Source organism: Vigna unguiculata, chromosome 2 (assembly GCF_004118075.2).
Source record: "Vigna unguiculata cultivar IT97K-499-35 chromosome 2, ASM411807v1, whole genome shotgun sequence".
NCBI classification, from domain to species: Eukaryota; Viridiplantae; Streptophyta; class Magnoliopsida; order Fabales; family Fabaceae; genus Vigna; species Vigna unguiculata.
Genome location: NC_040280.1, coordinates 27,433,172 through 27,448,369, shown reverse-complemented (window position 1 = coordinate 27,448,369; position 15,198 = coordinate 27,433,172). Strand labels below are relative to the sequence as shown.

Here is a 15,198-nt window from a genome sequence, read left to right as displayed (position 1 = left end):
ATGGTTTCTTCAACTAAAACCTTTTCCATAGCTTTGTTGAGTGTTTTTCTCTTCCTCTTCCCATCAGGTACATATTCATACATACTTGTATATTTTATACATAATCCTAGTTATTTTTGTTCTAAAAATGGTTAATGGTGCTACAGGATTATATGCAAGGACTTTGACCATCACCAACAAATGCAGCTACACAGTGTGGCCAGCAGTTTTATCCGCCGCCGGAAGCTCGCCGCTATCCACAACCGGCTTCGCCCTCCTACCAGGTGAGTCCAACACTCTCTCTGTGCCTCCCGCTTGGTCCGGCCGGTTGTGGGGTCGGACCCTTTGCTCCATCGATATCACCGGCAAGTTCTCATGCGTCACCGGTGACTGTGGCACCTCAACGATAGAATGCGCCGGCGCGAATCCCGCGCCACCAGTTACTCTTGTGGAGTTTGATTTTAACGGGACCGGCCAGATCAACTTATACTACATCAACCTGGTGGAAGGTTTCAACCTTCCGGTGAGGGTGGTTCCCAGGGGTGGAAACTGTTCAGCGACGGGTTGCTCCTCGGACTTGAACGCGATGTGTCCAATGGAGCTTACGGTGATTAGGGATGGAGAGGCCGTGGCTTGCAAGAGCACGTGCCGAACTGAACCATGCTCTAGTACACTGTTTTTCAAGACTGCATGTTCTGGGGCTCGTGTCTACGCTCACGATCATGGCTTCTTCACTTGTTCTTCTCCTCATTATACACTCACCTTTTGTCCCACTTCCAACAGGTAATTTTTTTTCTCAGTTTCAGGATGAAAGATACACTTTTTTTCACAATAAAGCCCACAAATTTGTTATAATAGTATACGCACTGCGATTTGGCGTCTGGAATACACGGATTCAATCTTTAAACAAATACTTATTTAAAAAATTTAGAAAAATGTAAAATACTATTGTGATAGAATTGTGTAATTTATTATACAAATAAGAAAGTTTAGTTTAATTTATTGTAAGTTTTGGATTGCAGATTTTATCACTGTTTTATATGGATTGGATTTACGATTTATTCTTGTTAAATCTCTCCGGTAAATCTACTTGAAAGATTCATCACAATTTAAAATAATAAATTGTTATAGTGATATATATAAAATTATAATGTAATTTAGAATAAAATGGAAAGCGTTTGTATCTTAGACATTGCTTTTGAATTTTGTGCAGTTGGAGGAAGGCAGACAACAAAAAAGACCCTTCAGACAAAAACGTAATAAAATACACAGGCGTGTTGGCTGTTATTAGCGTTATTTGTGGTTTCATAATATTCCAAATAAGGTTACGATTATCAAACAGAGATTGGGAAATCAGCTTGAGCGCCGGAACTACAACTCACACTACAATAGCGTCCAACACATAACTCCTCGATGTTAACGAGAGACTTCTTATAATTTTTTTTAATGGGACAATGATATGACTCTCTTTTTTACTTTTTATTTAGTTTAATATGATTAATGTAGTATTAATTTTATCTTTTAAAAATAATCGATGAACTATATTAAATCATGTCAGAAAAGAAATGATAGAAGTTAATAAATAAGGTGTGCAAGTTTCTTTTTCTAGTATTACTTTATGTTGTCAAAATGGGTAGTTGCTGAATACCAATTGTATTATGTACTTGTATTCTTAGAGGTGGTAAATAAAGTAAGAGTGTTATGTAAGATTACCTCGTTCTCTTGCCTACATAAAGTTAATTTTCAAAAGAATGCTATTCATTATATGTTAAGCACACTATCTATTTATAATTATTTTTTTTCAGATGTATATAAATTTGATAAACATTAAAAAAAGAGAAATAAAATATAGTATCGAAAACACTATCTATTTATAATTATTTTTTTCCGTCTCTATTAGAATAAATATAGAAATATAATACCAGTCGTCGAAGGAGGTTTACCAACACTTTAACCACCACTGCTACTCGCATATTAAGTGCTGGTTGTCATTGTTAACTCGCGTTGAACCCTAACTTACCGCCACTATATTGTTAGCTGCCAACACAATACATCCGGCAGTCCCTGTTGGCGTTATCTTTTGCAGGCATTTTTTTTTGGATTTTAGTAAGTTTTATTTGTCTTTACCAAAAGAAGGTCTAAATAATTTTAAAACAAGTTTGACAAAACTGGGAATAATATATAGAATAACAGTAACCAATCATGAGTGATTGTTTGTAGAATTACGAGAGAGAAAAAAAAAAAAGTTTTACAGATATACTTCTCATTTTCCCATTATTTCCGTAATACAAAATTTATGTTTCTACTTTTTAAATTAACTCATCTTAAATTATTTTACATTCAGTGACGGATTATATAATGGGCGGAGCCATGGTCATGCAATATTTTTGAATTATATATATTTTTAAAATTTTAAATTATTGATAATATATTTTAAAAATTGATTAAGATTAAATTGTGTGTTTTTTATTTCTTTTATAAAGCACAACAATGTTAATAAATAATAACACATAAAACTAAATATAATAAAAAATAAAAATATTTATGTTTAATTATTTTTTTTCTCTGGTTTCATCCAAAAGTTGGGACTAAATTATTTAAAAGAAATTAAATTAAATAAAAAATAATAAGGATTAAATTAATTATTTTAATATAAGCGAAGACTAAATTAAATTCAAAAATAATAAAATACCAAAATAAATTAAAATAACAAATTAAAGGAATAATTAATAGTTAAATCTATTTTAAAAATACCAATCCCACTCAACAGATGTTGTCATTTCCTGTTTCTAAGAAAGGCAGCAGGCACGGCATGAACGGACAGTAAAATATTAGTCCTGTGACGTTATGAGGTGTGTAGTCCCAAAGTCAATATATAAGAGCAACCTAAACAAAGTTGAAAAAGGAAAAACTGTTAAAACATAATAAGAAAATTATTCTAACTCCATCATCTAATTTCCACCTCATCTTGAAGTAGATAAGTGTTGGCGAGGCGATTTGGAAGATTAAGGAAAATGTTCAATGTTGATCCTTTCCTCGTGTCCGCTACTTAGTGATTATTTAAAATAACACCAACAAATTAAACGACATCGTGTCACAAAGCTCACGACTTTTTTTCCCATGCATGGAAGCGCGATGAAAATCAACCATAAAGAACATTGATCACACCTTGAAATAATTAAGAATAATAATATTTGAATCTATTTTTAACCCATTATTTTAATTATTATTAGATCATCACATTTTAAAAAATAAAATTAAAATAAATAATTTAATGATGATTAAAACAATAAATTAAAAGTAAGTTAAAAAATAAATTAAAATACCATTATCTATGATTAAATAATAGAGACAATTCATTGTAAATACCAAATAATAAATAATAAAAGCAAACTATATTACATATTATACTTATACTTAGAATCTTTCCTTTATTATTCAAAGATAGGATAGTGTCAGATACGTCACAACCTACAATAGTGCTTAATTATTAATTTTGCTATCGATCGGTAATAGTATATTAGAAGTTTTATACAGCAATTAAATGTGTTATAACTTATTCCGTTTCACCTCCAGTTACAATGCGTGAGAGTACGAAGTTGTGCGGAATCAAATAGTGTGCTGCTGGCTTAATAGATAAGGAATAGTATTATTTCGAAGAATAACTTTATGTAGCCAAGAAAACGAGGTAATCTTACATCCAAGAAAACGAGGTAATCTTACATCACATTCTTACTTTATTTACTCCGAATTCGCGTTATCAAATATTTTCTCAATCAAAAAACAAAAAACCAGACACCACATCTAAGAATACAAGGGTACATACTAAAATTGGTGTTCAGGAACTACCCAATTTGACAACATAAAGTAATAGTAGAAAAAGAAACTTGCACACCAATAAGAAAAATACAACAAGTCCCTCATTAACATTGTGCAGTGTCATTTGTAGTTCCTGCGCTCAAGCTGATTTCCCAATCTCTGTTTGATAAACGTAACCTTATTCGGAATATTATGAAGCCACATATAACGCTAATAATAACAGCCAACACGCCTGTGTATTTTACTGCGTTTTTCCCCGAAGGCTCTTTTTTGTTCTCTGCTTTCCTCCAACTGCACAAAATTCAAACGCAATGTCTAAGATACAAACGTCTCTATTTTATTTTAAATTTACATTATCATTTTATATCACCATAACAATTTATTATGTTAAATTATGATGAATCTTTCAACTGGACAGATTTAACAAGAATAAAACTTAAATCCAATCATATAAAACAGTGATAAAATCGTCAATCCAAAACTTATTACAATAAATTTATCACCAAACTAAACTTTTTTATTTGTACCTATAAACTCGCAATTCCCAACAAATTAATATAACTTATTTTGTTAATATCTTGACAACCATTTCGTCATTTCCACACACAATTCTATTACATTTTTCTAACAAATTTAAATATTTGTTTAAAGATCGTATCCGTCCGTGTGTTCCGGATGACAAATCGCAATGTATATACTTACACGTCACCAGGAAAAACGACGAAAGACCAAACATATAAGAACCTATATTTTTATGTTTCGACGTAAAGTATATTTGGTCTCGTAAACGCTTGTAAGAACTATTTCAATTCTAAGAATTATTCAAATATTCTAAGCTACTATATTATGACAAATATGTCGGTTTTATCGTGAACAAAGAAAAAAAAAGGTTTATCTTTCATGAAAGTGAGAAGAAAAAAAAATACCTCTTGGAAGTGGGACAGAAAGTGAGTGTATAATGAGGAGAAGAACAAGTGAAGAAGCCATGATCGTGAGCGTAGACACGAACCCCAGAACATGCAGTCTTGAAAAACAGTGAACTAGAGCATGGTTCAGTTTGGCACGTGCTCTTGCAAGCTACGGCCTCTCCATTCCTAATCACCTTATGCTCCGTTGGACACACCGCGTTCAAGTCCACCGAGCAATCCGTCGCTGAACAGTTTCCACCCCTGGAAGCCACCCTCACCGGAAGGTTGAAACCTTCCACGAGGCTGATGTCGTATAGGTTCATATGGCCGGTGCCGTTAAAATCAAACTCCACCAGAGTAACGGGTGATTTGGGGTTTCCACCGGCGCATTCTACAGTTGAGGTGCCGCAGTCCCCTGTGACACATGAGAACTTGCCGTTGGTGTCGAGGAAGCAAAGGGTCCGACCCCACAATTGGCCGGACCAAGCGGGAGGCACGGGGAGAGTTTTGGAGTTACCTGATACGAGGACAAAGCCGGTGGTGGCGAGGGACGAGCTTCCGGCGGCGGATAAAATTGCTGGCCACACTGTGTACTTGCACTTGTTGGTGATAGTCACAGTCGTTGAATATAATCCTGTAGCACGTTACCATTTTTAGAAAAAAAAAAAAGTATGAAACATAGAGAAGTATATATATAACAAGATGCACCTAATGGGAAGAGGAGGAAGAAAACACTGAACATAGCTATGGAAAAGGCTTTAGTTGAACTCATTGATCAACGGAAAACGATAATTTTCAAGAATATTTAGTATTGCTGTGAGAACCCCAGCCGGTGGTATATATATAGCTGCTTTCCTCGTTGAAGTTGTTATTTGTTTATACGATTTATTCAGTTTAATTTTCTGTTTTTAAATTTATAATTCAGATTGACAAAGTCGACAAGCAATTTCATCTGAGAGATTTGAGAACTAAATCCTGAGTTGGTTAGTGGCGGTTGGAACATTGCACCAACTGCGTTACATGTGTACATATAAATCCAAAAGTAATGAATAGTATTATTCAAGTTTATTAGGAAAGATACTGACATGCAATATTTAAATAGTCATCATGTAAAATGAAATTGAAATGTTGGAACTCACTATAGCTTTCAAAAAAAATGTCAATAATATTTAAATAATAGTCAACCAGATTTGTTTTCTTTTTTCTAGATTGTTTTTCGCATGCATCCGGACCAGTAATTTTATTTCAACATAGGGGATTTTAAAAATTATGATATATTTTAAAATTGTAATTTAATATAAATGTTTTATTTTAATAAACAAATTAATAATGTTGTAATTGTTTTTATAAAAAATGTATTTAAGCTATCTATATTTATTTTTAATAAATTTGATTGTATGTAATTATTTTAAACAAAAATTAAATTAATCAAAATAAAAAATTTAAAACATACAACTAGACGTCGCTCACTTAATACTTACAAAGGTTGAAGAAACCATTGTTGTTGAATAGAAAACCACTCGATTTAAAAAATGTAATTGGCAACAAACCTACATAAAACCACATGAGATAGACTACTCATATTTCTTTAAAAGTTGAGATAATTTATAGGGCTGGGCAAAATATACTGAACTGCACTGCACTATCAATAACTGTACTGAACTTAAAAATAGTTTGCTTTAACTGTACTGAACTGAAAAACAGTTCAGACGAACTGAACTGCACTATTTTTTTTTTCTAATAAATTGAACTGAACTGAATTGCACTGCACTATAATATGAAGTAAACTGAACTGTTATAAACTGAACTGTTCTATGAATTGCACTAAGTTTGAACTGAACTGCACTATTTTTGAACTAAACTGTACTACTTTTGAATTTAACTACACTGTTTTTGAACCGTTTTTGAAACTAATTGCACTAATTTTGAATTGAATTGCACTGTTTTTGAACCGAATTGCACTGATTTTAAATCAACTATGCTGTTTTTTAATCAAATTGTACTATTTTTTAATCGAATTGCACTGTTTTATAATTTGAAAGCACTTGGGAAATAATACTTGAAATATGCATCATACTTCAATACACTAAAATCAAAATATTAATACATAGATTCTCCCGTAAGTTCTCCTATAAACAATATCAAAATATGAATACATTTTAATACATATTTAATCATCTAAATTAATTACACTTGAAAGTCCTATTTCGCCTTAAGAGATTATATCTAAAAATAGTATTTCTATCATTTTTGAAAACTTAAAATAAATTTAAAAAATATTAACTACAATGAAGTAAAAACGAAATCTAGGCTGATCTAATTAAGAAATAAGAGATTCATTTGCAACTATAATAATTTATAACACTCAATATTTTACTTTTACTCAACAAGTTTTATACTAACGTAATTAAAATAACATTTACTTTAAAGTGAAAATTTTCAAGTAATAATTAATAACCATTTTAGAAAAAGTATATTTACTAAATTTGTTTATATGACAAAAAATCTAGTCAGATTGGCAATCTGCTAAGAAGCGTTTCAGTGTAGGATTGTCCAGGGTTTGGTTTCGTAACCTACAAAACTTTGCGTTATAGAAAAAAGGTATAAATATAATTTTAAAGTTTTGATTCATTATAAAGTAACTGGAGGCACGTGACGTTATGCACATAGAAATCCAACTTCACTGCTTGTAGACCGGGATTTAAGAGAAAGGAAAAAATTACACAGTTCACTGCACTAGTGTGAACAGTTAACTGTTTATAGTACAGTTTTTCAAACTTTAACTAAAAGATAGTACAGTTTAATTTTACTATTAACAATTCAGTTATTTTTTGTTTAAAACAATTTAATTAACTTAAGTACAGTACAGTTAAGTTATTTTTGTGCAGCCCTAATAATTTATTTTAATCGAGGAGAGAAAAACAACTATTAGGAATTGATCAAAACTCTGTGCAACAATCGCGATCAAGGGCGTCGAGGGAGCGAACATGGTGTTTGATGTCCACCTACAAGTAAAAGCAAATTAAAAACGAAATAAAAGAAAACAGATTAAATACTATGCAAATTACTTTTTGTAATAACTTCACAAAAAAATTTCAAAACATTTCAAAAAGTATTTAATTTAGAATTGTTGTCAAAAGAACCTTTCAATTTTTTTTTTCTAAAATAAATTAAAAAATCAAGTTATTTGTATTGATACGATATGAAGAGTTTTAAAAAAAATGTATAGAAAAATCAATGTAATAAAATCACGTTCAAACAAAATTAAGGTAAAAACTGTGCATCTTCAATAGCGAGAAGATAAAAAATTGGTACGGATTGAGAGAACAATCATAATCGAGAGAATATCGTGGGGTTAAGAGTTTATACCATTGTTGGATAAAACTATTTGGGAATAAAAAAAAAAAAAAAAAAGTGGTCAAAATGGGGAGAGTGTAAATAGTAAAAGCCCAAATAAAATCCATTTCATTTACAAACTTGGGCTAATATACGGTTGTGTATAAGGCCCAGAAGATATTCAGTATTCTTGTGGCACCCTCATAATTTCTTAAATATCTATTATTCCCTAATGAAATAAAGAAAAATAATGTTTTTCCTTTTTTAATTTAACTTTCTAACTGGGCTATATGCATCAATTCGAAAAGAAAAATGTTAAATTTTTGTAACTTAGATTATACAATTCCGAATATAAAATTAATATTTGGATTACAGATTTTAAAAATATAAATTTTATAACATATCTTGGATTATATATTTTGAAAAATTAAATTTATATTTATTTTTTTAAGAAAAAAATTTATTCTTTTTTTAATTTGACTGTCTTTAGTCGCCTACTAAGAAAAATAAATTAAAAAAAAGTATATTATAATAATATATAATGATAAAAATCACGCATTTATCGATAAAAATCAACTCTTAAAAACTTTAGTTTCACTATTCATATTAATTAACAATAAAGTTGAAAAAGTAAAAAAAAAAACATTGATGCAAAAGACAAGTTAACCAATTTTACTTGATTTTAACGTACCAATGCATCGTATAATTCAATCTGGCGAGTTGACATGCAAACACGTCGAATTAATATGGACCGACTTGTTAAAACTCCTGATCTAATTCATCTTTTTCTTCACAAACTAACGGATTAACTCATCGAACTCAACATATTTTGTCATCCTAATTACAAACACGCAGATAAAAGAAAAGTAAGAAAATAATAATAATAATACATTTTATTTCATAAAAAATAAATAAACAAATTTGGCTCTTGCATATATTATTATCATTTTCTCTTAATTTCGTTTCATCATTGCATACCCATATTAGCCGAGAAGTGTATCTTTGTGGCGGCGCCACCTCACGCCACACTTCGTAGCCCAAATTAAGAACCACCTTGATTAGGACATAAAGTTGTAAAGTTATCTGAGACACAATTTCTCTATTACAAAATATTTTGTAAAACATATGAAAGAATAAGAAATAAATGATGGTATAGAATGGTTTGGAGCTTTCCGTGTTGTTTCCTTTCCATGGTTCAAAACAAATAGGGGGCATAAGGAAAGGAGTTGCCCCCTGTCCACGCAGTGTAAAAATTATTCCCTATTATGTTTTCACAATTGTTTTTATTTTTCTATTTTTGTTAAAGAAAAATTATAATTTGATACTATAAAAAAATTACAACCACTTACAGTTATTTTAATAATATAATAATATTTTACTTTAAAAATATAAAAGAAATAAATTTAAATTTGTGAAATATTCTTTTTTACAGAGTAGTTATTCTTTGAAGATAAGCTTCTAAAGTGCAGTGCAACATGCTGTACTTTTAAAAATAAATTTAACTAAATAATTAGAAAAAAGTAATTCATATTTATTTTATTTTTTATTTTAAATGTAAAAATTATTGCACACAATTAATTTAACTTTAATTCACTTTTCTAACTCTTACAATTAATTCTATATCACTACTTTAAATATTATTAGTTTCAGTAAGGTAAATCATAATACTTTTACAAAATAATATATATACGTATTTTGATCTTAAAAATTTAAATAAGAATTTATAAAATATTTTGAATTATATAATTATGAAATATTATGGATCCACACGAAAAATCAACTTTTTATTGGCCATTCTTTTTTAGGGTTTTATAAACTCAAAGAAATTGATTATTCTTAACCATCATAATATTTTTCATATTATTTTAAATTTTATTATATTAGCTTAGTCAGTAAACTAAATTTCAATTTAAATATTTTTTATTTTTGTTTGTTTTCTTATGATTTATATTTTTGAATTCATTCACATTTTAATAAGAATAATTACCGAGTGTGTGTAATGAGTATAAGCCCTTGGGAGAACCACACCCCAAAAGCTAGCTATTAGAGTGGGAGAGCCCAAGTCCTTATAAGGCCTCCCCTTTGAGGTGACCTCCCCGATGTAGGACTCATTACATTACCACCCCCTTCGAAAGCCGACGTCCCGACGGCTCTCACCACCACAACGGGCCTCACCACCACGACAGCATCTAGCCCGGCGGGTCTACAACCACCGGTTGGCCGGCTCTCAATGAAAGCACCATTTGTAATGAGTATAAGTCCTTGGGAAAATCACACCCCAAAAGCTAGCTATTAGAGTGGGAGAGCCCAGGTCCTTATAAGGCCTCCCCTTTGAGGTGACCTCCCCGATGTGGGACTCATTACAGTGTGGATATGAGAAGGGGATGAGGATGTACATATCCGTCTTATCCTGTTCTCATACCTACCATAATAACCATTCCAGTCCTCATATTAATTGATTTAAAAATTGTCTGAGTTGATGTTCGATCTTACACTTGAAAGATTTATATATATATATATATATTTTGTACTAATAAATCATGAATAAAAAGGTCAAAAAATCCATACTCAAAAATCTGACTGGATAAACCCATACGGATAAAAAATATACTTTTTAAATAAATATATATGAATAATATGTACGACTATTTTTTATACTCGTATATTAACGAGATTTTTTCGAATACCATAATATTTAAATGTTTAATATAACAAACATTTGTAATGTGATAAATGTCATTTTACTTTTTTACTTTTAATATTTTAAAAAAATTTATAAGTTCAAATAAGGATTTGTTTTATGTAATAATGTTAAAAAATAAATAATACGAATATTTAAGTGGAGTTTTTTTATATATAAATTATATGAAAGTATTTTAATATATATATATATATAAATAAATTTAATTATTAATTTAATCTTAAATCGAATAGAAACTATATTATTTTATTAAAAAAAATGAGTAAATTGAATGAAAATTATAAATAAAGAATTTAAAATGAAAACAAACCCTATCATATAATACTGACATTGTATTCTTTTTACACACACGTAATAATTAGTGTAATGTTTATCCTCTTATTATTGATTTTTTTTTTCTTTCTTTGTTTCATCACATGAGAAACGGCAATGACAAACATATATATGTTGTGCGGCCAAAATGTGAGGTCTGTGACACCGTGTCGTGTAATTTTTTTTGTTTTAAATTATTTGCTAAATATTTTATATCAGCAAATTAGGAGTAAGTAGCCGACATAAGGAGAGATGAAATTGAAGAGTCTTCTGAGACTTCTGAATCCTCGAGAACACTTATCTACTTATTATGTTTTAACAGTTTTTCTTTTTCTTTTTCTATTTTTGTAGGTTTGCTCTTGTTTGAGTTGTTAGTTACGAGTTGATGACGCTGACGCTGCTGCCTGCCTTTCGTAGACCCACGAAACGCACGTTGAGTGGGATAGGTGTTTCTAAAATAAATGTAACTAAGTACTTAAAAAAATTGAAGTCATGTTTTGATAATTGAATTTTTACAATTTTTTTAATTTAAAATAATAATATTTTAAAATATTTAGAATAGAGGGGATAAGATAAGTACAGGAAAGTAAAAAAATATTATAAATTATAATTTTTTTATTAAAGTTTAATTGTTAAAAAATATTTTCCTAAATTTATTTTTATTCTATATACATAAATACTTTATAGAATAAATACATGAAGGTGTAAATGGCATGCAAATGAAAAGTTGAGGTGTCAAGTATAACAATTCTTGTTGCTTTATTCAAGAGTGACATCACGTAGAAATGAAGAATTAAAGGAATGGCCAATCTAAAGATTTTATGCAAAAGCCAATCCAAAGATTGTATGCAAAAGTGACATCATTTTCGCCGCCTTGGCATTAGCAGCATTAACTTAGGGTGATATCCTTTGAATTCAAATAAGTTAATATTTTATTTAAATAATAATATTTTATTATTAGAAAAACTGGTGTCAAAAAGAAAGAATTATTTATAAATTGTGATGTCAAAATAACTTTTTCTCCACTTTGAGTCAGCATGCTTTTTTTTTTAATTTCAGCAAGTTTTATTTCTCTACCAAAAGATAAACTAAATAATTTTAAAACAAGTTTGACCAAACTGGTAATAATATATAGAATAACAGTATTAACCAATCAGGAGGGATTTTAGGTAGAGCAAGAGAGAGATTTTTTTTACACGTATAATTTTTCATTTTCCTATTCTTCCAACACTTAATAAAAAAGTAATATTTATATTTTTTTAATTAATTCATCTTAAATTATTTTATATTTTAAAATAAAACCATTATTATTGGTGTTGAAAGAGTATTGAATGTTTGTGTATAATTAAAAACTATCTATCAGAAAAGTTATCAATGTTAATAAAAAAATGTTTTTCAAATAGCATCGCCTTAAATTCTGTACGGCCTCATTCTTCTCGCAGAAAAAAATTACACTATATTTAGGTATATATATGAAAGAAAAAAAATAAAAAATACCAACTATATTTTTTCTTGTCTTGTTTATAACTCAAAATGAAATTTTGTATCCAAAACAGAAAATATTTACCCAATAAATTGTGAAAATTATAATAAGGTTTATTAATTTGTAAGAATTTGTTTTGGCCACCACCACCATGCACACGCAACAATTCATGTACATACATACATATATATATATATATATATATATATATATATTTTAAGACAACCAAACCGGTTCTCCAATTTATATATTACCCTTGAATCGTATTACACTACATCTCTCAATCCTTAATCCTTGGTACATTTTAGTTTGAAGTTGATGAAGATGGTTTCTTCAACTGAAACATTTTCCATCGCTTTGTTGAGTGTTTTTCTCTTCCTCTTCCCATCAGGTACATATTGATGCATACTTGTATATTTTATATATAATCCAGTTATTTTTGTTCTAAGAATGGTTAATGGTGCTACAGGATTATATGCAAGGACTTTGACCATCACCAACAGGTGCACCTACACAGTGTGGCCGGCAGTTTTATCCGCCGCCGGAAGCTCGCCGCTCCCCCCAACCGGCTTCGCCCTCCTACCAGGTGACTCCAACACTCTCTCTGTTCCTCCCGCTTGGTCCGGCCGATTGTGGGGTCGTACCCTTTGCTCCGTCGACATCACCGGCAAGTTCTCATGCGTCACCGGTGACTGTGGCACGTCAACGATAGAATGCGCCGGCGCGAATCCCGCCCCACCAGTTACTCTGGTGGAGTTTGATTTTAACGGGACCGGCCTGACAAACTTATACTACATCAGCCTCGTCGAAGGTTTCAACCTTCCGGTGAGGGTGACTCCCAGGGATGGAAACTGTTCAGCGACGGGTTGCTCAGTGGACTTGAACGCGATGTGTCCAATGGAGCTTACTGTGATTAGGGATGGAGAGGCCGTGGCTTGTAAGAGCACGTGCCAAACTGAACCATGCTCTAGTTCACTGCTTTTCAAGACAGCATGTTCTGGGGCTCGTGTCTATGCTCACGATCATGGCTTCTTCTCTTGTTCATCTCCTCATTATACACTCACTTTCTGTCCCACTTCCAAGAGGTAATTTTTTTTTCCACACTTTCGTGATGAAAGATAAACTTTTTTTTTTTGTTCACGATAAAGCCGACAAATTTGTTATAAGAGTGGCTGTGAAAATATTTGAATATTTTTTATCATACTTGGAATTGAAACCATTCTTACAGACGTTTAGGAGACCAAATATACTTTACGTCGAAACATAAAAAAAGTGGTTCATTGGTCTGCCTTAATTTTTCCTGCTTGACGTGTAAGTATACGCACTGCGATTTGGCATCTGGAACACACGGACGGATTCAATCTTTAAACAAATACTTCTTTACAAATTTTAGGAAAATGTAAAATACTATTGTGATAGAATTGTGTGTGGAAGTGACGAAATGGTTTTCAAGATATTAACAAAATAAGTTATATTAATTTGTTGGAAATTGAGAGTTTATACGTCCAAAATAAGAAAGTTTAGTTTTGTGATAAATTTATTGTAAGTTGTGGATTGAAGATTTTATCATCGTTTTATATGGATTGGATTTAAGTTTTATTCTTGTTAAATCCCTCCGGTAAAGCTTCTCGAAACATTCATCATAATTTTAAATAATAAATTGTTTGGTGATATAAAGTTAGATCGTAATTTAGAATTTACAATTATATACACAGATATTCTCTCTTCCGTGTCAGGTCTCAAATATTAATTTTACATTTTAAAATATAATTATTTATTAATTTTTTTAAAATTGACCGTTATTTTTATATACTTTTTATAAAATCATAAAATTGTCTGTATCTGTTTCTTATATTTTTCTTTATCAACAATTATTCTCTCATCTTTTCTGATATATTTTACTTTAATTTAAATAAATATAATCCTATAACAACATATAAAAAGATTCCATCTTTTGTGTCTATATTTCAAAATACCAATTTTACCCTTTAACATATAATTATTTATTAATTTTTTAAAAATTGACCGTTACTTTTACAAATTTTTTATAAAACCGTTTATTTCTGTTTCTTCTCTTTTTCTCTATTTATCAACGGTTATTCTCTCATCTTTTATGATATATTTCACTTTATTTTTAATAAATATAATTCTATTTTATATATTAATTTAATAACATTACATTATCATTACCTATTAATATAGATATCACGCATATTTAAAAAAGGAAAATAATTTTTTGACTACTAAATTTTAACTACCCTCTCTTACAATATGATGTGACATCTTCTAAGTGATTTTGAAATATTAAGAATAAAAAAAATGGAAAAATGAAGAACCACTTAAAAGAATATCACGTATGATTACATGTGAAAGTAGTCAAAATATTATTGTTCATTAAAATATCCGTTTGGCTGTGTGTATGCTAATAAAATAGAAAGCGTTTGTATCTTAGACATAGTTTTTGAATTTTGTGCAGTTGGAGGAAGGCAGAGAACGAAAAAGACCCTCCAGGGAAAAACGCAGTAAAATACACAGGCGTGTTGGCTGTTATTAGCGTTATTTGTGGCTTCATAATATTCCGAATAAGGTTACGTTTATCAAACAGAGATTGGGAAATCAGCTTGAGCGCAGGAACTACAAATGACACTGGGCAATGTTAA

The 15,198-nt window shown here is 30.2% G+C and overlaps 3 protein-coding genes across 3 annotated transcripts; 2 read left to right on the top strand and 1 right to left on the bottom strand.

The window, feature by feature from the left end:
* Positions 1 to 766, top strand: LOC114174616 (thaumatin-like protein 1). Its single transcript, XM_028059444.1, has 2 exons — positions 1 to 67; positions 147 to 766. Exons 1-2 carry the CDS (start codon positions 1 to 3, stop codon positions 764 to 766), a joined length of 687 nt encoding a protein of 228 aa, XP_027915245.1.
* A 3,136-nt stretch (positions 767 to 3,902) lies between these two features.
* On the bottom strand, positions 3,903 to 9,024 carry LOC114174615 (thaumatin-like protein 1). The gene is made up of 3 exons (XM_028059443.1): positions 9,021 to 9,024; positions 4,725 to 5,340; positions 3,903 to 4,089 (listed from the first exon to the last, which is right to left on the bottom strand). The coding sequence occupies exons 1-3, from the start codon at positions 9,022 to 9,024 to the stop codon at positions 3,903 to 3,905; spliced, it is 807 nt and encodes a 268-aa protein (XP_027915244.1).
* Positions 9,025 to 12,846: 3,822 nt separating this feature from the next.
* LOC114174613 (thaumatin-like protein 1) lies at positions 12,847 to 15,198 on the top strand. Its single transcript, XM_028059442.1, has 3 exons — positions 12,847 to 12,929; positions 13,008 to 13,623; positions 15,015 to 15,198. Exons 1-3 carry the CDS (start codon positions 12,857 to 12,859, stop codon positions 15,196 to 15,198), a joined length of 873 nt encoding a protein of 290 aa, XP_027915243.1. The 5' UTR covers positions 12,847 to 12,856.